This window comes from Artibeus jamaicensis, unplaced genomic scaffold, assembly GCF_021234435.1.
Source record: "Artibeus jamaicensis isolate MK-2021 breed Jamaican fruit bat unplaced genomic scaffold, CSHL_Jam_final scaffold_369, whole genome shotgun sequence".
NCBI classification, from domain to species: Eukaryota; Metazoa; Chordata; class Mammalia; order Chiroptera; family Phyllostomidae; genus Artibeus; species Artibeus jamaicensis.
This window is the reverse complement of record NW_026522042.1, coordinates 25,432,428-25,454,274: the sequence shown is the minus strand read 5'-3', so window position 1 is coordinate 25,454,274 and position 21,847 is coordinate 25,432,428. Positions and strand designations below refer to the sequence as shown.

The 21,847-nt window shown below is 38.4% G+C and overlaps 1 protein-coding gene across 1 annotated transcript in view; it reads right to left on the bottom strand.

Annotated features, from left to right (window-relative positions):
• DNAH5 (dynein axonemal heavy chain 5) overlaps positions 1 to 21,847 on the bottom strand; it is a 194,236-nt gene that overhangs the window by 157,822 nt on the left and 14,567 nt on the right. The window contains exons 9-15 of the mRNA XM_037154551.2: positions 21,443 to 21,550; positions 17,289 to 17,411; positions 16,517 to 16,732; positions 13,394 to 13,501; positions 8,950 to 9,035; positions 8,171 to 8,492; positions 6,999 to 7,205 (exon numbers count right to left, since the gene is read on the bottom strand). Coding sequence (XP_037010446.2) covers positions 6,999 to 7,205; positions 8,171 to 8,492; positions 8,950 to 9,035; positions 13,394 to 13,501; positions 16,517 to 16,732; positions 17,289 to 17,411; positions 21,443 to 21,550 — 1,170 coding nt within the window. The remainder of the gene's footprint in view (positions 1 to 6,998; positions 7,206 to 8,170; positions 8,493 to 8,949; positions 9,036 to 13,393; positions 13,502 to 16,516; positions 16,733 to 17,288; positions 17,412 to 21,442; positions 21,551 to 21,847) is intronic.

Here is a 21,847-nt window from a genome sequence, read left to right as displayed (position 1 = left end):
TTTTAAAATTAACATGTTCAAAACTTCCCCTGAACCTCCTCTGTCCATAGTATTCTCCATGTCAACTGATGGCAACTCCATTCTTGGCAATGAGTGACCCTTTCTTTGAGCAATCAGGGTTTCCCACAGCATGGTTTACCAATTATCTGAGACAGATCTGGGAACATTTTTAGAAATGAGAATATTTAGTCTGAAATTCTTAAGTAAGACATAATTGTTTTAACCAAGATCAGGCAATGAATAAAATTGAGCTACAAATCGAAAGGGTATTAGCTGAAAGAGAAGTCCTGGTGTGGAGGTAGGACAATGAAGACCACTACGGCCCCAGCCCCACCACAGGAAGATATGTGGGACTAAAGGCACAGAGGATTCGGCAAGGCATGGCCTCACTTGAGAGATAATGAAAACTTTTTCAGTAGGGGAGACATCCAGCAGGAACTTCTTAGTGTTAACAAAGGTTGGATTTTAATGAAGGAAATAACTCTTTCCCTCAGTGAGCAGCCGGAAGTAACCCACAATAAATGCTCTTAGATGCTCCGCAGCCATCAGAAAATTCTGGTATTGTCAACCAGGTGAAAGACTTTCACTGTAAAGGTAATAGAATTGTTAAAGTGAAACATACTCATAATGCCGCTTTGCCCAGGTACTAGGATTTACCTTCCAGGAACAGTAAATTAGATCAAGAGGCCTATTCCAACAAGAATCTACTATACATGTAATATAAACAATGATCAAATTGTTATTAAACAAAATTTCATTTCTCCACCAGTCCAGTTCTCAGGCCAACACTCAGAATCGTCCTCACCTCCTCTCTCTCCCACACCAACATGCAGTCCAGCAGGATATCTTGTTTGCTTCATATCCAAAAAACGATCCTACATCTGACTTCCTTACCACTGCTACCACCACCATTGACTCTCACCTAAACTATTATAATATTCTATCATTGCCTCCCTGCTTCCACGCACACCCCCTACACTCTATGCTCAATTTAGCAACTTCAAGAGAGATCCTTTCAAAATGAAAGTTGGATCATACCACTCCTCAGCTTACATGGCCACATTGCTTCCCATCTTATTCAGGGCTACAAGTTCCTATGCTGGTCTGCGAAGAGCTGCCCAATCTGGACTCTATTACTTCTCTGTTTTCACCTCTCATCACTCCTTTCCTCTCTTACCTGCTTCTGCCCTAATGCCTTCCTTAGCCTTAGGGCCTTTGCACCTCCTTCAAATAATTATTCAAATGTCACCTTCTCAATTAGGCTTATTTGGCTACCTATTTGAGATGGTAAACCATCATCAAAAACCACTTTTGTGCTCTATGTTTTCTATAATATCACTTTTCTAATAGACTATATTAATTTACCTATTAATAATGTTCATTATTTATTTTCTGTCTTACCCAACAAGAATATAAATTCCATAGGGACAAGAATTTTGTCTGCTTTCTCCAGTGTGTGTGAAACAGTACCTGGCAGATAGGAGATGATCAATCATATATCTCTAGTTAATTAATTAGTTCTCATCAAAAGAAGAATTTGTGGTCAGAAACTCACGGTTTCTGGTGCTCTACTGAAATTTACCTGTTGTTGATACTGAACTGTCCCAGTAATTTATTCATGTTATCATTTTTAGATAAATATAATAGTACTTACAGCCTACCTTTTATGGTAATGTAAGTATCAACAATAATTATAAGAAAGTAATTTGAATATACTTGTTAAATACAATTGTTTTTAAGTTCATGTTTTTATTGTACATGTTTGTGTTACCTTGTCATTAAATTAATGTTTCCCAAAGAGTTTTCCCTGAAATACAAACCCCAGAAATTCCATAAGAAAAATGGTCTCTGGATGGACAAGTTTGGAAAACACTATATATATTTGGTTGACCAAAAAGTTCATTTGGTTTTTTTTCCTAAGACGGCTCTGGCAGCACTTAGTTGTCTTCAACTTCATTTGGAACAATTTTGTTGTGATCGTACTATGACAGTTGGCATGTCAGTGTGCATGTAAAAAATTAATATTTGTGAATTTTTATGTAGCCATTTTAATTTTAAAGATGGAAGAAAATATGTACATTTGCAGCATATTTTTAAAAAAGGTATTTTATTGATTATGCCATCACAGTCCTATTCCCCCCTTCATTCCCCTCCACCCTGCAAGCACACCCTTCCCCCACCAGTCCCCCCCTTTAGTTTATGACCACGTGTCTCAAGTTCTTTAGATTCTATATTTCCCATACTATTCTTGCCCTCCCCCCTATCTATTTTCTACCTACCGTCTATGCTACTTATTTTCTGTACCTTCTCCCCCCTTCTCCTCCTCCCACTCCCCTGTTGCTAACCCTCCATGTGATCTTCATTTCTATGGTTCTGCTCCTGATCTAGCTGTCCTCTTAGTTTGTTTTTGTTTTAGGTCTGGTTCTTAATAACTGTTGAGTTTGCTGTCCTTTCACTGTTCATCTTTTTTATCTTATTTTTCTTAGATAAGTCCCTTTAGCATTTCATATAATAAGGGCTTGGTGATGATGAACTCCTTGAATTTGGTCTTATCTGAGAAGCACTTTATCTGCCCTTCCATTCTAAATGAAAGCTTTGCTGGATAGAGCAATCTTGGTTGTAGGTCTTTGGATTTCATAACTTGGAATACTTCTTTCCAGCCCCTTCTTGCCTGTAAGGTCTCTTTTGAGAAATCCGCTGACAGTCTGATAAGAACTCCTCTGTAGGTGACTGTCCCCTTATCTCTTGCTGCTTCTAGAATTCTCTCCTTCATTTTAATCTTGGCTAATATAATTATGATGTGCCTTGGTGTGTTCCTTCTTGGGTCCAACTTCTTTGGGACTCTCTGAACTTCCTAGATTTCCTGGAAGTCTATTTCCTTTGCCAGATTGGAGAAATTCTCCTTTATTATTTGTTCAAATAAGTTTTTCACTCGTGGCTGTTCCTCTCCCCCTTTTGGTACCCCTATAATTCGGATATTGGAATGTTTAAAGATGTCCTGGAGGTTCCTAAGCCTCTCCTCATTTTTTTGAATTCTTGTTTCTTCATCCTTTTCTGTTTGGTCATTTTTTTCCTCTTTCTGGTCCACTCCTTTGATTTGAGTCCCAGTTTCCTTTCCATTACTATTGGTTTCCTGTGCATTTCCATTCATTTCAATTAGTTTTGCCTTCATATGTTCCTCTAATTTGTGACTAAAATCAACCAGTTCCTTGAGCATCCTGATCACCAGTGTTTTGAACTGTGCATCTGAAAGTTTGGCTATTTCTTCATCGCTTAGATTTACAGCTCTGGGGCTCTGAGTTGTTCTTGAGCCATGTTTTGATCTGTCTGTGCCTGTTAACGTAGGAGGAGGTGTTCACCAGGGTGGGGCCACCCAGGTCGCTGGTTTGTGATGCTGTATGTGGGGGCAGGTCAGAGAGGGACAATGGTGGTCCCCTCTGCCACTTTCCGCCACTGGGGCCTTCGCAGTCCGTCTCACCACTTGCTCCTTCATCAGTTTATCTGCACTCGAATGTGTGACCGTGGTCAGCCCTCAGTGAGTCCACCGCCTTGTGCCCTCAGTGGGTCTGCCCACTTCTCCACACCTGGGATCTGCCCTTGGCTGCCTGTGCTCCTGGGTTGCATGCCTGGGTCGGTCCAGTGGATCTTTCCTACCCGACCCTGCTCTGCTGCTGGCTCTGCCCCTCTTACTGGTTTGGCTGAAAGGTTTGTTATTGTCAGACTTCCTTATAGTTCAATTTTCTGTGGTTTGGCTGCGTTTCTGTTCTTAAAACTTTGTTGTTTTTAAACTTGGTTGTGTGAGAAGGTGCAGTGCTTCCACCTACGCCTCCATCTTGGTGGAAGTCCACATTTGCAGCATATTATGCTTTATTATTTCAAGAAAAGTAAAAACACAAATGATATGCAAAGAGATTTGTGCAGTGTCTGGAGAAGGTGCTGTGACTAATTGAATGCATCAAAAGTGGTTTGTGAAGTTTCGTGCTAGAGAGTTCTCACTGGGCAATGATGCTCCAGAGTAGGGTAAAGCAGTTGAAGTTGATGGTGATCAAATTGAGACATTAATTGAGAATACTGGAGATAGCTGACACACTCAAAATATCCAAATCAATCAAGTTATTGGTAAAAATGAAAAATGTATCTTTTATTTTTACAGAAAAAACATACGGTCTTTGGAGACAACCCAATACAATATCTCCCCTCTTAGACAGTCAACTAGTATTAACAATTCTGGGAAAACTGTAAGAAGTAAGCAAAAGGCCCAGTAAAATTTGTGAATGTCATTAAACCCAACATTTACCAAGTGGGTCACATAGTCCTTTTTTCATATAATACTTTTCCATAATTTCTATATATCTTTTCAATTTCCAGAAAAGCCACTTTCGAAATTTCCTGAAGCTTTTCTCCACTGCTCCCTTTTCTTCACTGTCCATCACTTATTCTATTAGGGAAGCAATTCTTACAATCACCCTTCCATGTCCTACCCTAATCCTTTAAGCCCATGAAGTATTACTCATCAGTTCTATAAATGAGAGACTAAGGCTTAGGAGGGTGAGCGCATTTGCCCAAAGATAATCATTTGAATTCAGATCAGACTGGCTTCAGAATCTCTACTTGTAACTATTAGTATATACTGGCTCATCTCTTTCTACTTCCAACTGCCTTTCATGGAACAGATGAAGAAAACAAGTTCTCCACTATTTTGGTATACCTGTGAAGCCTGAAACTCTGTTATATATTCAGCACAATAACCCTGTAACCCCTGAGGTGGTTCCCCAAATTTGCCAATAGATCTGCTCTTACCAGCCACTCATTTTGGGTAGAAACCTTTAACTCTTTCAGCCTCCAAGATACAATAAATGTCAACCAGATGATAATCGACTTGCTCGAACTATCATTTTCAACTCTGGTAATTTTAAAACATTCTATAAACCTGTTCTCCTCTGCTCTCTTATGGGGTGGGGGTCATCTATGTCCCCTTTCCTTGAATCTGGGTGGGCTTATGAATGCCAACAGAGCACAACAGAAGTAATGTTATGAAACACTGAGGCAGTCCTAAAGGCCATACAGCTTCCTCCTTGTTTACTGTTAACACCTGCTCTTGGAACCCTGAGTCGCCATAGAAGAAATTCTACCCTGAGGACTCTATACCAGAAGGTCACACACAGATGCTTCAGTTTTTAATCCCAGCTGAGCAAAGCTTCCAGCCATTCCCACCAAAGAATGAGACGTAAGAATGAGGCCATCTTGAACCTTGAGATCAAACATCTGCCAGCTGAACAAAACCTTGGTCAATGCTACATAGAACAGGAGAGTCACCTAGCAAGCCTTGCCTAAATGCTTTACCCACAAAACCATGAGATATAATGCAATAATTGTTTTTAGGCCACCCTACATTGCAGGGGTAGTTGCTACATGGTACAGATTACTAAAACAATTTTGTGGACCAAATTATCATCCGTAATTTTATATTCTTAAAAAGTATTATCTTAGTAAAAAATACTATTTTCTTGGTAAATATGCAGTTTGACTAAGCAGTAGTCCTAACATGCAAAAAATGTCTAAAAGGGAATCCCAACCTGCTGACTAGTACGTGATGAGTCCACATTTCAGGAACGTTGGTCCATTGCCAGTTTTAACACTTTGATGTAACATGAGGAGTAGAAAAGCAGCAAACTCCAAGTCTGGGTTCCAGTCCCACTTCTGCAACTTACTAGCTATGAGATTGCTAAATCATTTAACTTTTCTGAGCCACACTTTTGTCATCTATACTATATTATTGCAGTAATTTGCTCTTACCTAACACAGGTATGGAAAATATTTAATGGAATAATAACCATGAAAATGGTTTAAAATATAAAGCATTATGCAAACCCATGGACTTATGGGCCTCATCCTATCATGGTAACCACTACAATATTGCAACAATGGTTCATGTTGTCAAATGTCATGGCTGTAACTCGGACCTCATCTCAACTGTCCTCTTGGCACCACCTGTCACTGCTGACCAGTCCTTCTCTCAGGACACTTTTCTTACCTTTGGCTTCTTGGACACTCAGTTTCTTCCCACTTCAAATGCCAATTCTTAATTTCATTGGCATACTTGGCCTCTTCTAATAGATCTATTGATACTGGAGCTCACTGGGGCTTGGTCTAGGCCTTCTGCTTTTCTTTATCTACATCTTGGAGATCTCACAGCACAATAACTTTAAACAGCAACTATATTCTGATGACTTTCAAATGCATGTCATCTTCAACTTTGACTTCTGTGATCAACTCCAGACTTACACATCTATCTATATGGATAACACCTCCACTTTGATCTCTAAAAAATCAGTTTATACTTAAGATGGGAGCACTGACTCCCTCCTGTCCCCCAAAACAAACTAGTTCCAGGCTTTGCCATGTCTGTAAGAGAAACATCCATTCAGGGTCCATACCCATTGCTGAGCCAGTTGTGCAGAACATAACCTACACTGGAACGTATAACAGCCATACTTCAAGTAAATCCCTTGAGTTGCTCACACCAAAAACAAAGGAATCATCCTTGAGTTCTCTCATAACCTGCCTGGTGACATAATTCTCTAATTCACTGATCTTGAACTTGGCTGACATCCTAGTTCAAGCCACCATCATCTCCATCCTGAACCAGTGCAACAGCCTTCAAAGTGGCTTCACTTTGACATGCTTGTTACCATAAAACCTACTCTTCAACCAGTGGTAGGAATGATTTCTAGTGCACAAGGCATTTTTTGTCTCCTGCTCAAATTCCTCCTGTGGCTCCCTGATACACTCAGACCCATAACCTTGGTTTTCAAGATCTGTAACAATCTAGCCTTACCAACTCTACCAACTCAGTCCATGGCGCTCGCCCCTCAGTCACTCCCCTCCAGTTATCCTGGGCACTTTCTAGTCCTCACGGTGACACACTGCCATTTGTTTTTTCATGCAAACTGAGGCTAGCCAGGACAAAAAATAAAAATAAAAATAAATCACTATACCTTCATGTTACTGAAGTTCTTTTTGTATATATCTCGTTTCCGGAAAAGGGCAGCTGCGAGTGGTGACACTTCCAGACCCATCTGTGACATGCACTCTGTTTCTCTAAATAAAGTTAGTATCTGAGGGTCAAAGTTTACAAACAAGTCTCCTGTGCCTGGAGCCTTCACCAATAAAGAAGCCTCGAGTCCTATGTGAATTTCTTCAATCTGTGAGAAGAGATCAACATTATCACTACTAGAAATTTCCATGCATACCCAGGGTATCTAGCTTGGCCAGTCCTGGGAATGAGGATCATGAATTATTATTCCATGGAGCTGAGCTGCTCAAATTAAAGACAGTGGGGCCACTAACTCCTAAGTTCACTTCAGGAAAGGGCCTTCAAGTTGTCGGTGCTTATGTTGCACAGTCAATTCTACAAAATGCTTCGGTCGTGACTCTCTCACACCGACATGTAAGTGAACCCTGAAATTAGTGGTGGCTTCTCAAAAGCCATTTAGCTCCCTGATGACTTCAGGACTACTCAGTTATTTTTCCTAATGAAAGTAGCATAAGACCTGCTACACTCGGTTTTTGGGTATCTGGGAAAGCAATGAATACCACTATGGAGACATCTCTATATTGGTTCAGACACCAAAAGGTGAACCAGGGAAATGAGAAACCACTTTAGAGGCCTGGTAAGGCTGAATTTCATCCTCCAAAATATACACACAAAGAAAAAAAAATCTTGCCAACCTACAAAGAATGGTAGAGTTTGAAATGTAATTTGATTAACCTGGTTTAGCCAAAGAAAATTTAAGACTTTGTTTAACGGACATACTAGTGTTCACTGACACATTAAGAAGTCAGGTTGACTAAGAATCCTGGTCCATCAGGTAAAAGAACCAATAAATAAGACCTCTCCCCTTATGAGTTTCTAAATTAAATAAAAATGAGTTTGTTACCTGGCTATGATTTTTTTCAAAATTAATCATTATTTTTCTTCATGGACATATTACATTCTTTGACTGATTACATACCTATGGTCAACCAAACCTGTCTTATAAAATACCTATAAAGCAAAAACGTTCTACAAAAACAAAACTGTTCAGTGCTGGCAGAGGGTGTGTCAATCAATGACACACATTGATTGACAATGGAGACATCTTCGAAGAACACTGATGTATAGACTTACTTGTTGAAGCCACGCCCTGTGGTAGAGAATCTCAAACTCCAGGAGGACTTTGGCCACCCTATTGTAGCTGCGAATCACAGGTTTGGCTCCCGGCGTCTGTAGCACAGTTGGATGCTGCTGGAAAAGCTGCATTGGTTGCTGAATCCTGCGGAAGAGCTGACGAGCCCACAAAATCTTCCCAGCAATGGGAGGCTGGTATCGGGCCAAAGGAGGATTGCATTTCTGCTTCATATACAGCTTTGCAATCATGTCAATGTCAGCCGCATAGTTTTCAAGGATACGCTGGTATTTGTTATCAATACCAAGGTTGGGTATGTTCAATCTTATTGTTTAAAAAGTGAAAAGCTTTAATTAATGAGGTGGTATCTAGAAATCTCCTTTATTAAGGCATTTTACAACATATGCTAACAGAAGAAAGTAAGTTATTTGACTAATTTTAAAAATCAAATTAGTGTATCAATCCATCAGATCTCAATAAAGTGATTTTTAAAATAAAGTATCAATCCTTAAAATCTAGGAAAAACTAGATAAGCTTTTTTTGAATTATTAAACATCGAGTAAGACAATGATAGGCAGTCAAAGCTGCTTCAAAGCTGAGAAAAAAAAAGCTCCTAATGCTCTGAAGAACTGAGAAACTGTGCCCTGTTATCCAGAATGTCAAGAGATTTTCTTTCCAGTAGAATATGAAATAATAATACCAATAATACTGTAAGGTAAACTATGTTCACATTATCCCAATTTTAGAAAATAGAACTTAGAAAACTATTCTCAATTTTTACCTTTCAAATTTCTTTAACATGCTCAGAGCTTGATTTGTGTTTTGAATCTTTTCAAATGTAGCATCCATGAACTTCTGCAACTGATTCTAAAACAGAATAAGCTCTGATTATGAACAATGGATTACCATTAGGAAAAGTCCTATTTATCATCACGATAAAAGAACTTCCCATTTTCTACAAACACATATAATACAGGACAGAATGTAACAGAAAACTTAATACTCACCTGAGCTTGGAAGAAAGATAAATGCCCAGAAGCCAAAACAAAGAGGGGCCTGAAAGCCAGGGCAGTCACAGGAGTTGACCTGTGGCAGAGCCTGGGGGTCGCCACAGCAGGGGGGTGAAGTTGTGGGGTCCCAACACTCTCAGCAGATCCCTGCAGAAAGCCAGCCAGCCCCCTTGAAGTGCAGCCTAGCCCATGCAGGAGGGTTAGACTGTATGCAAGTTGGGGAAAGTGGGGTGTCAGGGGTGGTTGCCATCTGGCCAGAGGTGTGAATGGACAAAAACAGGCCCTTTACTTCCTCCACAAGAGCTGGGCGATAAGTATTTTCCCCTTCACAGGACACAGGTTTGTCTTTTTCACTACCATTCACTGACTACTGTACCACAAAGGCAGCCTAAAACAACCAGGCTGGGCAGAATTGGGCCCAGGGATGCAATTTACTGACCCCTGTCCTGGAGCAGTCAAAACCCTATGCCCGTGCCACACCTGGGAGAGGGGTCTGAGTTTACTCAGGAGCAGAGAGGTCGAGCCCAAGAAGTTAACATAAGAGCAGTCTGGGTTGGCAGAGCCCCTAGGGCCTGGCAGAAGAAATGCAACACCACTCTATAGAAACACTTCCACAGCCCAGAACCACAAGACCCCTGCAGGACAAAATAGATAAATATCTCCTGAGAAGATGAGTTCAAAAAGAATGACCTAAATAGCAATTTCTTAAAGCCCTCAAATCTATCTTCCGAAATGTTTTTCATTATGGCTTGTCCCAAGAACCTCGCATATCTTATACCATTGTACAAATTTGTCCAAAAATAAAACATAAAAATAACCACAATCAAAAAATGGAGCATGTGATTTATTTTGTTCATTTTAATATTTAGCACAAAGTTGTCATTAAAATCTAACCTGAATTAAGTAAAAGACAGAAAAATTATTTCATTATTTTCTATTCTGTGCTTCAAGGGAACATTCCAATTAATTCTTCTTCTCAATTTACTAGACAGGAGTTTTGAGCCTCTACAATTCTAAGGGGATCATTAATTTATGTTGTGATCAAATAGGGAACCAGATGCGGCGTGTGCCCTGAGAATTAGTACCTAGCTAAGCTTGATTTTCCATAAGCAATGTGGCAAGACAACCAGGGGGGAATACCCAGAACCCCAGAGGCAACACTCAGCACTTGAGGAGATGCTGCTCTCTCTGGGCACACCACAACGCCCCTTCACCAACCCGCAAGCCCCAAAGCTGAAGAACGGCTACACCCATTAATGTGCTTCCAACACTTCTCACTGCTTCTACTGAAACTATAAAGAGCAGCCCAGCTAGACTACCTAAAGAAATACTCAAATTTTCTCATTACATAAAAATCTCTGAGTATAAACCATGCAGAACTGGAACATTTGTGATGCTTTTACTCCCTCCAACTTCAGACACCAGCAAATCTTCCCTGAGCCCAAACACTGGTACCTGATTTTCCTTGCGTTTCCATCTTGTAACTTCACAAAGACCTCAAATTAATCTTCTTTTCTCTCTGAGCACTAGGTCCAATCTTACAGTCTGTTGGAGTCCACCACGGAATCCTCACACTCACTTGCCCTCTTACCACTCCTGGGCTCCCAGCCCCTACTTAGTTTTTCTGTCCAACCTACTAGTATCAGCATGACCTCTAAATCTGGACAGGATTCCAGGCTCTGGAGGCCTCCGCTGTGGAGTCCTAGACATGGCCCTGATCTGAGACATTCAGATAGCCCAGCCCACCCACCCCCCAGGGTTTCATCCTGGAGACACCAGGGTTACTGAACCTCTCCATTCCTGCCTCCAAGAATGTCCCCTCACTCATTCATCCACTGCAGTGGGAAGGTCAGTATTTCTACTGAGACAAGGGCTAAACTCATGAGTTATTTAAAGGAGAACATGTAGAAAGTTTATTTAAAAGAATGAGGATGGAAAAGGCACCAAGAAGTCAAAGGAAAAGTAGTCATTCAACCGAAGGGAGAAATGGCCTATTATGAGATAGAAGCTAAGACAGTAATAACGTCAAAATGTTTTTTTTTTTGCTTTTAATTTCCTTCTCTTTTTTTTCTTTTATTTTTTTATTGATTATGCCATAACATTTGTTCTATTCAAAATGTTTTTTTAAGTAAGAAAAGGTTAAAGAGACTAGGAGCTAATGTCTATAAATAATGCTTAAAACCAGGCTATAGAACAATTATAAAATTATATTCTTGGTTATAAAAAGTGGTCACCAGCTTGAAAAGGTCTCACCATCCCACTCATTTCCCCCCATTTACTTGGAAAAGATGAACACTGTTCTGCAAGCACTACCTCCTCTCGAAGTATGGGCTGTTCTTCTGCTAGGCTCACATCCTGCCTTGCAGGTTGTAGCAATTCTAGTATTCTATACAATGTTTTGTAGGTTTGTCCTCCCTCTAAGTTTCCTTAGAACTTCTCTGGACTATGATGTTTCCATCCTCAATGCCTGGTACAATACTTCTAACATATATGTACTTGTATTTCTATCATGGCACATATTTGCCTTCTGTGTACTGTGGGTTTTGAGAGCAAATCTACTTGATTTATTTCTGTATTTATAATGCATGGCATAAAAGCCTAATACATAATTGATGAACAGTAAGTGCTTGTTTAATTACAATAAATCTAGTTCTTATGAATTCATTCCTCACACTTTAATTCAGCAAACGTTCTTTGCTCTCCAATTGTATAAAGTGCCCCCCACTAGGCCCTGGAGACAGAAATAGAAATGAACAGGATTCCTGACCTCAACATGTTCACCATCGACCTATATTCCACATATAAGCTACTGATGTGCCATGTATCAGAAACTGCTGGGAAACAGGTGAAGACCTGACACTTACACATTGACCACAGAGCACAGAATCAGGGTCTGCCACTGTCCAACAATTTCCAACCAGAAGAGATCAAGATGCACCATCCTTAAGTCTGAATCAGCCCCAATAGCGGTCATTGCTTAAATTCATACAGGTATCCCATCAGCTGAAATCTGTCTTACAACATAAAGGTTAAGTACTTGAACACTAGAGCCAGACTGCCTGGGCTTAACCCCACACTACCACTTGCTGTCTCTGTGACTTTGGGCACATCACCTAACGTCACGGTGCCTCAGTTTGCTTTCCTGCAAAATGAGGACACTACAAACACCCGCTTTATAGGATGATTGTGAGCATGCAATGAATTAATGCCTATCAAGTACTTAGAACAGTACCTGATATATAGAATTAGCTGGTTTTACAATGATTTCTTCTACTATGGAACCCACCACTCCAAAAATACCTCAGAGTTCTTTTTCCCTTTAGGTGTACCAACTTATTTCAAGCCAAAAATTCTGGAAAAGAAGTGACAGGTGGCAATTTTCCTTTAATAATCAGAATGGTACAAATTTTCACCTCACCGAGATGAAAAGAAGTCTGCATATGAATTATGGCAGACACCTAGTGAGTTGTCTACCATAGTAGGACAACCCCACCTTCCCCTCCTCGAGTCCCCTCCTCTGAGGTCAGGCATTCCCAACAACCACAGGGGTGCCACTGCACCTGCTTTACCACATGACCCAGGGCCAGACACCCCACAAGAACTGGCCAACCCAACATGTTCTTTAGGAATTTGGCGTGGGCTGAACCTGTGATATGTTCTCGGAAGCTGACGACAGTCATCCACTGTTCATGTGGACTGAAAGTCAAGATGGCTGGTCTGCAGTGAGGAGGGGTGGTGGGGCTGGGGGCTCAGGAGGAGAGAAAGGGGTCCAGATGCTGAGTCAGTCCTAGTGCTACTGTTTCTAAGGCCAGCTGCAGCCCTGCCTTCCAGATCTGCTACATGTCACTCACCATTTGATTAAATGACCTCTGCTCATAATCACTGCTATAAAGTAACAAATGGAAACAAATTTATGCATTCTAATAACACTACCTTTCAACAGAATATGAAAGTTAATTGTCTAAGAACTAAGATGGAAAACATGCAGACGTCTGTGATTACAAATCATTATCCAAAGTTATATTGCCAGCTCTTTAATCTATGAAAAAGAGCCTTCAATTATTAACCTGAAATCAAAAAGGCCCAGGACAGGGCTGCTATCAGTCACCTCCATGATGAAGACACCTCTCCCTTATAATGGGTAATGATTAGCAGCTTTACACAGAACAGAAAAAATAAACACATGACCGTCAACATGAATTTTACATGACCTACATGAAGGCCATTCATCTGCTTGCAAAACTCTTCATAATCCTGGTCAAAATCCATTTTCCGCTGGTCTAAGAAATTATATTCTTTTTTCTTTATGGTGGCAACAATACCCTGAAATGTTATGAAAGAAATAAGACAATATTTCAATATTCTGGTATCACTTAATTAAATATAACCTTTAAATGCAGAATGAACAATCATTACCAAGAAAGCAACTTAAACAGAGCCTATTTCTTTAGTTACATTGCTTAATGCTCATTACAGCTGTATAATGTTGCCTGCTACCTTCACAGAAGTCATGTGGAAAACATTTTTCATGAAGCTGTATGTATTTTTGAAGAAAAATGCAAAATAAAGAAATAAAGATCCCATCTAAAAAGTAGAAATGTTTTCCCTAAAAATTTCTTGCTAATCTCATCTGAAACAATAAAAAAGAAGCCCAGAGTAGAAGTTACTAAAATATGTTTTATTGAAGTTTGACTTCTCACATAAAATAAATAAGACTTTAACAGAACACAAACTTAGGAAGAAAACAGTTATAACATCTACAGGTAAAATACTATCTTCTAAGCCCCAAATGTCTTAAATAAAATGTCAAACCACAATCTACCATTTAAAGACTCAGGAATTAATTGCTTCCTTCTCCCTGCAGAGCTGCAGTCTGTGACTACAAGAGTACAAATTAGGCAATTCATCTCCTTGAAAACACTATTATCCAAAGTTTTGTTTGCTCTGAATAATGAGCTATAATGCGCTGTGATCATTCTTAACTAGGTACTAAGCCATTGTCAAACTCGGGAGCCCACACTGTTGACACACAAGCATATAATTTTTATGAAGAATGTTGGGCCTCCTTCTGCAATCTCCTCTTCAAAGTCATTTCCATTTATACATCTATTCAAACACCTTAATAGACAGAAGCATATAACCTGCATAACTCCATGAGTCAAGTTTACTAGTTAGAGCAACCTATTCTTTCATGCTATATAACTACAAAATTAATTCTATTTAGAAACTATATATATAATGCTACCTATAATGCTATGTGTTATAGGAAGTATGTAAAAGAAATATGAAAAAGCTACATTCTACATTTTAACATGCTAATTTAAAAGATTTGGGCCCTCACAAAATTCTGCTCTATGATTGGGTTTAATGGTCACTTAAAAGTATTAAGTAAATAAATCAATTAATTGTGACCTTTAAACCAACTAATCAAGCTCAATCTACTAAACCACTAATTTGACATATTTAAGAAAGTACTATTTTTATTTATTTATTTTTAAAACTCAATTTATTGGGATGACATAGGTTAATAAGATCATACATGTTTCAAGTGTATATTTCTATGATATGTGACCTGTACATTGCATTGTGTGCCCCCCACCCAAAGGCAAACCATCTTCTGTCACTGCACATTTGGCCTCTACCCTTTACAACCCCTCCCACCCCCTTCCCTCTGGTAACCACCACACGGTTGTCTGTGTCTATGAGTTTCAGTTTCATATTCCACATATGAGTGAAATAATGTATGTATTGCACATCTGTTATGTGCCAGTTAATTATGAAGACACAGAAATGAACGAGACGAATGTTCCCGCCCTGGGGGAACTTACATCTTTGGTGGGGGACATAGGGATTCAGAATCTATGCAGTCACAAACAAATGAACAGGATAATTTTAGATAGTGATAAAAGGAATTATGTGACAAAGAATGATTGAGGCAAAACCAAAGTCAAGAAAGACAATTTAGAGGCTCATTTAAATCAGTATCTGGAGGCTAAAGAGGAAATAACTCTGTAAAAATCAAGAGGTAGAATTTTCCAGAAAAAAAGGTATGCCTAGCTGACCATAAAACAATGTCTGGAGAGCATAGAATGAGGAGAAGAGGAACAGGTGAGGAGGTGGGAGGGGTGGGCAGGGCCTGATAGCCAGGCAAAGAGCCTGAGATTCATTTCTGTGGATGCCACTGTGAGCTTCTAACACTGGTACAAACACAAAAATCTTCCCGTACACTTTCCTGCACCATCTACCTGTTATCTCACTGCCTCTGGCCCATCAACTTTAATTGGTATTTCATTTCAGATTTTTGGTTTTTCTTCCCGGTATTTTTATCAGGTTAGAACTGCCTTTATCTGCATTTAGGTGTATAGTTCAACTTCTCATTCAAAGATAAACTTTGAAATGTATTTCAAAGTTATTTTCTCATTAAAAATAGAAAATAGATTCCAAATTGAAAAATAAGTGAATATATTGCTTCTTGTCTTACAAAAGTGTCACCTTCAAAGTACAGATTTTCTACCATGCAAAATTACACAGGAGTCACCTAAAATGTTTCCTACTTACATTAAGGAAAGTTTTTTTTTCTCTTCCAAAACCTAATACATTCAGGAGATGAAAAAGAGCCCTTAGACTGGCCTAAACTGTTAGAGCATAAAAGTTTTGCAATAAACAATATGATCTTTTTCAAGTTCAAGTACAAAAACATCTAAGTTACAGAATCACTGAAAAACCAATAAGAAAAATATTTACTACATCCTCATTAAAAACTGAAAACACATTTTGTTTGTAAATTGTTTAATTTTCGGAATATTATTAAATCATGGTGTCCACTTTAAAAACTATGATTAGTCACGTATATGTCCTTATAAGATAAAGCAGTTAAATATCAAAATAACTAGACTAAATAGCTAAAATCAAATTCAGTCCCTTTTATTTTTGACATGCGTCCAAACAAAATGCTGAAATGCAGAGATGGTAACAAAACACTCAGCATCAACGAACGCCTGACACATAGCATTTGCTTCCTCAAATATGCCCTGTATGAGTAAGTGCAGGGATGAGTTCCATCGAAATGCTTTTCTTGTGCTACTAATGAAAACACTTTTACTAATGATGATTAATTTCAGACAATTGGGGAGCCATTATAATAACCACATACCTGAAAAGAACATAATAGCACCATTACATAATTCTCAAATAAATCTAATTTCTGTATTGGTTAAGGGCTATGGGTTTATATTTCACAGTAGGAACTATATGAATCATTCTAAACATAGTTATTTGCATAAAATATCAGAGTTTTAGTTCTAGATTAGAGCAGCAAGTTTAGTTTTCAAACAATACCTGGTATTTAGTGGCCATGTCTTCCAGGCCTTCAATTTTAGAATCTTGCAGGACTGAATATGTCTGAAACGTTGTAAAAATGTCCAGTATCTTAGTAAGCCGTCGGTGGAAGGTTTCAAATTTTCCAAAAATATACATCTCGCTGAATTCAAATTGTTTTTCATTTGGATCTTGTTTTAGCTTTTGTTTTGTCTTGTGAAAGCAGCACTGGTATTCCTCAAAATTGAAAAAGCACAATATAAGAAAGGGAGAACAACAAAGATATCAACCTTATGCTCTTCGGCAAAGGCGATGGCAACACTCGGATGGAACTGCAGGTCCTTCCAGTGTCCTGCCTTTCCACTCACTCGTCCATCAGCCTGGAATACCACCTTCTCCCACCCTCTGATCTAGCAAAGTCCTAATTATTCCTAATGAAACTCAGAAAGGCAGCCGTCCCACATTCGTCCTGCCATGTTAGCAGCAGCCTCGCTCTGTGTCTCTCACCCCATTCATCTACAAGAAGCTTAGGATAACCTTACTTATCTTAGTCATCTTTGTATCTTCAGGACTTAATGGGTGTTCGGACTTAGGAAGCCCCCAAAGAAAGTAGATATAAGTACACAGGTTTTCCAGAAAGTTTTCTTAATATGTAACTTTCTTAACAGTAAAGAATTACTGCTTTTTTTAGCAACCAAGAATATACTAATTGCTAAATAATTTAACATGCATCACCAAGAACAACATAAAATAATGAAGCATTATCTAAATATATCATTAGGCTGGTCATTACCTGCTTAAGTTTAATTGCAGATAATATTTTTTCCACAACAACATCCTGTGGCTGGCTCCACACGGAAGCAGTTCCATTGTTGGTAATATAAGCTTTACATGCTGATATCATCTGATTGGTCACCTGGAGTTTTCCAATGAAATGGTGTTATGTGCATAAGGTAGACAAAGTATAAATTGGACTAGAGATGTCCTTAACTCTTTTATCTCTCGGGGCATACAATCTGTGGGCTTGAACTTTGGATTTATTTGTTTTCATAGCAACTGTGATCAAGCACTAGCTCTTTTTTTTCAGCTTTATTGAAGCATAATTGATAAATAAAAATTTCATATATTTAAGGTGTGTAATGTGATGATTTGGTATAAATAGTGAAAAGATTATCACAATCAAGTTAATTAACACACCTATCACCTCATAGTTATCATTTTTCATGTACATCTTGGGAGCACTTAAAATTTGTTCTCTTTAACAAAGGATGTGAAGGACCTATATAATGAAAACTCTAAGACATTATTTTTAAAAATTACAGAAGATACAAAGAAATGGAATGATATTCTGTGTTCATGGACTGGAAAAATCAACATGGTTAAAATGTCCATATTACCCGAAGCAATGTACAGAGTTTTGATGCAATCCCCATCAAAATCCCAATGTCATTTTTTAGAGAACTAGAACAAAAAGTCATCAGATTTGCATAGAATGACAAAAGACCCCAAACAGACAAGGAAATCCTGGGGAAAAAAAACAAAAACAAAGCCAGCAGTATCACATTCCCTGACTTCAAATTATACTACAAAGTGACACTAATCAAAACAGCACAGCAGGGGAAAAAAACAGACACCCAGAAAGATGACATAATCGAGAGCCCAGAAATAAACCCACATGTATACGGGCAAATAATTTTGACAAAGGAGCCAAAAGCATACAATGGAGAAAAAGAAAGTCTCTTCAATAAATGATCCTGAGAAAATTGAAAAACCGCATGCAAAAGAATGAAACTAGACTGCCTGTTATTAGTCACCATACATAAAAATTAATTCAAAATGGATCAAAGACCTAAATACAAGACCTGAAACAATAAATTACATCAAAGAAAGCATAGGTACTAAACTATGGACCTTGGTCTTTGAGAGGACTTTATGAATTTGACCTCAAAGTCAAGGGAGGTAAAAATAAAAATAAATGAATGGGACCATATCAAACTAAAAAGCTCCTACATCGCAAAAGAAACCCTCATCAAAACAAAAAGACAACCACTGAATGGAAGAAGATACATGCAAACAACATTTCCATTAAGGGGTCAATATCCAAACAACAACAACAAAAGAACTCATACAATTAACAGAAAAAAATATCCAGTTGAAAAATGGGCAGAAGACCTGAATAGATATTTCCAAGACATACAAATGGCCAACAGATATATGAAAAGATGCTCAACTTTGCTTGCTATTAGGGAAATGTAAATCAGAAATACAATGAGATATACCTCACACCTAGTAAATGGCTATCATCAACAAGACAATTAATAACAAGTGTTAAAGAGTTTGTGAAGAAATAGGTAGTCATTCACTGTTGGTAGGAATGTAAACTGGTACAGCCACTATGAAAACAGTATGGAGGTTCCTCAAAAAACTAAGAATAAAGTTACCATATGTTTGTTGCAGCCTTATTTACAGTGTCCAAGACATGGAAGCAACCAAAGGGTCCTTCAGTAGACGACTGGGTACATATATACAATAAAACACTGCTCAGCCACAAGAAAAGATGAGGTACTGTCACTTGTGACAACATGGATGGATCATGAGAATATCATGCTAAGCAAAATAAGTCAGATGGAAAAAGTCAAGAACTGTAAGATTTCACTCATACGTGGACTATAAAATTTAAAGTGACAAACACAAACAAGTCAAACAAAAACCCACAGACACAGACAATGGCATGGTGGTTACAAGAGAGAAAGGAGGGTGGAGGGAGGTAGTAAAGGGTGAAGAAGATCAAATATATGACGACAGAAAGAGATTTGACTTTGGGTGGTGAACACACAATGAAATATAGACGAAGTGCTACAGAATTGTAGCGCTTCAAATCTATATAATTTTATCAACCAATGCGACCCAAATAAACTGGATGTTAAAAAATTTTAAAATACATCTGCTCTCTCAGAAAATGTCAAGCACACAACACAATATTATTCATATAGTCACCACACTGTACATTACATCCCCAGAACTTATTCATCTTATAATTGAAAGTTTAAACATTTTGACCAACATCTCCCCATTTCCCCTACCCACCCCTCAATCCCTGGCAACCACCACTTTCATCTCTGTTTCTATTTGTTCGGCTTCATAAAGATTCCGCACATATACTGTCAAAATCATTTGTGAAATCACAGAGTTGGAAGCACCCTGAAAAATCAGTGATTTGGGCCCCGTTGTGTCTGGAGGATGAATGTCTTAACAAACCTAGAAATGATTCACTTTCCAACCTCACAGCTGTTCAGAGTTTTCTCCCATCTCCCTCAGTAGCTTAGTGACTCCCAGTTCCTAAGTGCCATGTAAAGCACTGCCCACCCTGATCATCTCAAGTCACCATGGTCTGCAGCAGAAACGTAAGGAGGAGAAGGCAGCAGAGAAAGGAATAAAGCTGATGTGGGTAACCACTGACATTTTATGCATCCATGAAAAACTTAAAAATTTCAGAACTTTCTTGGTGCTTTTTTTAAATGAAAAGGGAAACTAGAGGACTAGTGTACACATGGAATGATATGATGGCTGGGATTTGCAGTACAAAGGTTGGGGGTATAAATGAAACAAGACTGGCCATGTGTTGATAGTCACTGGATCTACGTAATATGGACGTGGAAGTCCAGTACACAATTTTCTTTGCTTTCGTTAACTGCTTCAATTTCCCGTAATGAAAGCTTTTTGAAATTTAGATGAAGGGTGGTTTTATTATTCTGTTCAACAAGGTCTGCAAATAATATGCATGAAATCTAGAGTAATAACACCAGTTGACTTTTCAGTCACCCACCCAGAAACGTCCCCCATGACCCTAACACGGAGTGTTACAGTGTGAGGTCGGGAAAGGATCTTGTGGAGTTCCTGCCCTGCTCCTTGACCACAAGAGCAGAAGAGCTTCCCATTGAGCACTCAAGCCTGATGTCCCTATTCCCAGTAAGAATCATAACTCCTACTAACTTAGTGTCTGCAACACAAATCCTGATGAGTTGAAAATCCCTCTATTTTTTAAAAATTTTATTTAGTTATTTTTCAAGTACAGTTTTCTACTTCTCCCATCCCAGCCCACCCTGCCCCATGCTCCCCACCTCCCTCCCATTTCCACCCCCCTTAGTTCTTGTCCCTGAGTCCTTCATATTTGTTCCTCCAAATCCCTCCCCTTTTTTCCCTCTTAAATTCCCTCCCCTCTCCCCTCTGGTTGCTGTCCCCTTGTTCTCTATTTCAGTGTCTTTGCTTTTATTCTGCTTGCTTGTTTGTTTTGTTGTTTAGCTTCCTGTTAAATCCCTCTACGTTAATACAGTATTTAAAAATTTAAACTTGGCAATGAAAAAGCCATTTCCTTCTTAGAGACCATTCTTACTGGGAAAAGCAACAGTGCTCACCATTAACACTTAGGAGTCAGGACATAAGGTTCAAACATTGTTATGGTTTGGGGCAGAATCATTATAATAGCTGTATAGATTGATGGAACATAGCAAGTGGCTTTTATTACTGTGATCACTATTCTAACAACACCAAGTAAACAACTGTGCTATCAAATAAATTTGGTACAGCAACATATCAAATATGAAACAGGAAATAGTTTTTCTTAATTTAAATGTACCCATGGGAATAATGTGCTAAAAAACATAGGTAAGAAACTCCAAAAAGAATCTTTTTCCATTTTTACTCATAAAACAACACGATGTTTATTTATAATAATTACTTTGAGAAATAATGCTTTGCCTTCATGATTTGCCAGAATCAGCCTCTCACATAAACTTAATTCTATCTTTGTTGAGTATTTAAACTTTTAAAAAAATTTGTACGATACACAGACATTGGATTATGCTAATATGGTACTATTTAATTACCAAAAAATTGACCATTGGCAAAGAAATTTAAGTGATCATGAACTTTATGATATTCACCTACCTTTACAAACAGAGATGTAATCTTCTCAGAGGTGTTATAATAATGAGAGATGCTGTAGATCATTTTAATTGCATTTATAAGTGTAGGAATAGCATCGATCATGGATATCTGAAAGACACCACAAAAGGTTTCCAGGACACAAACATCAAATTCAGCAAAATTCAATAGTCTAATCATGCCATCTTAATTAGAATAAAATTTAGCTACATGACTTTTACTTAAATTTTAAAACATTACCTAATACTTTACATAAACATATTTAAGGATCATTTTATTATGTAGTCACATGTAATTAATCATATTTTGTTTCATTGCAAGAAACATTAACTTTCTTCTAATGACAAGGAGATTGTATTAGCTAACAGTCAACTTTGTAATCTATAAAAGCAGGTAGAAATCAGACAA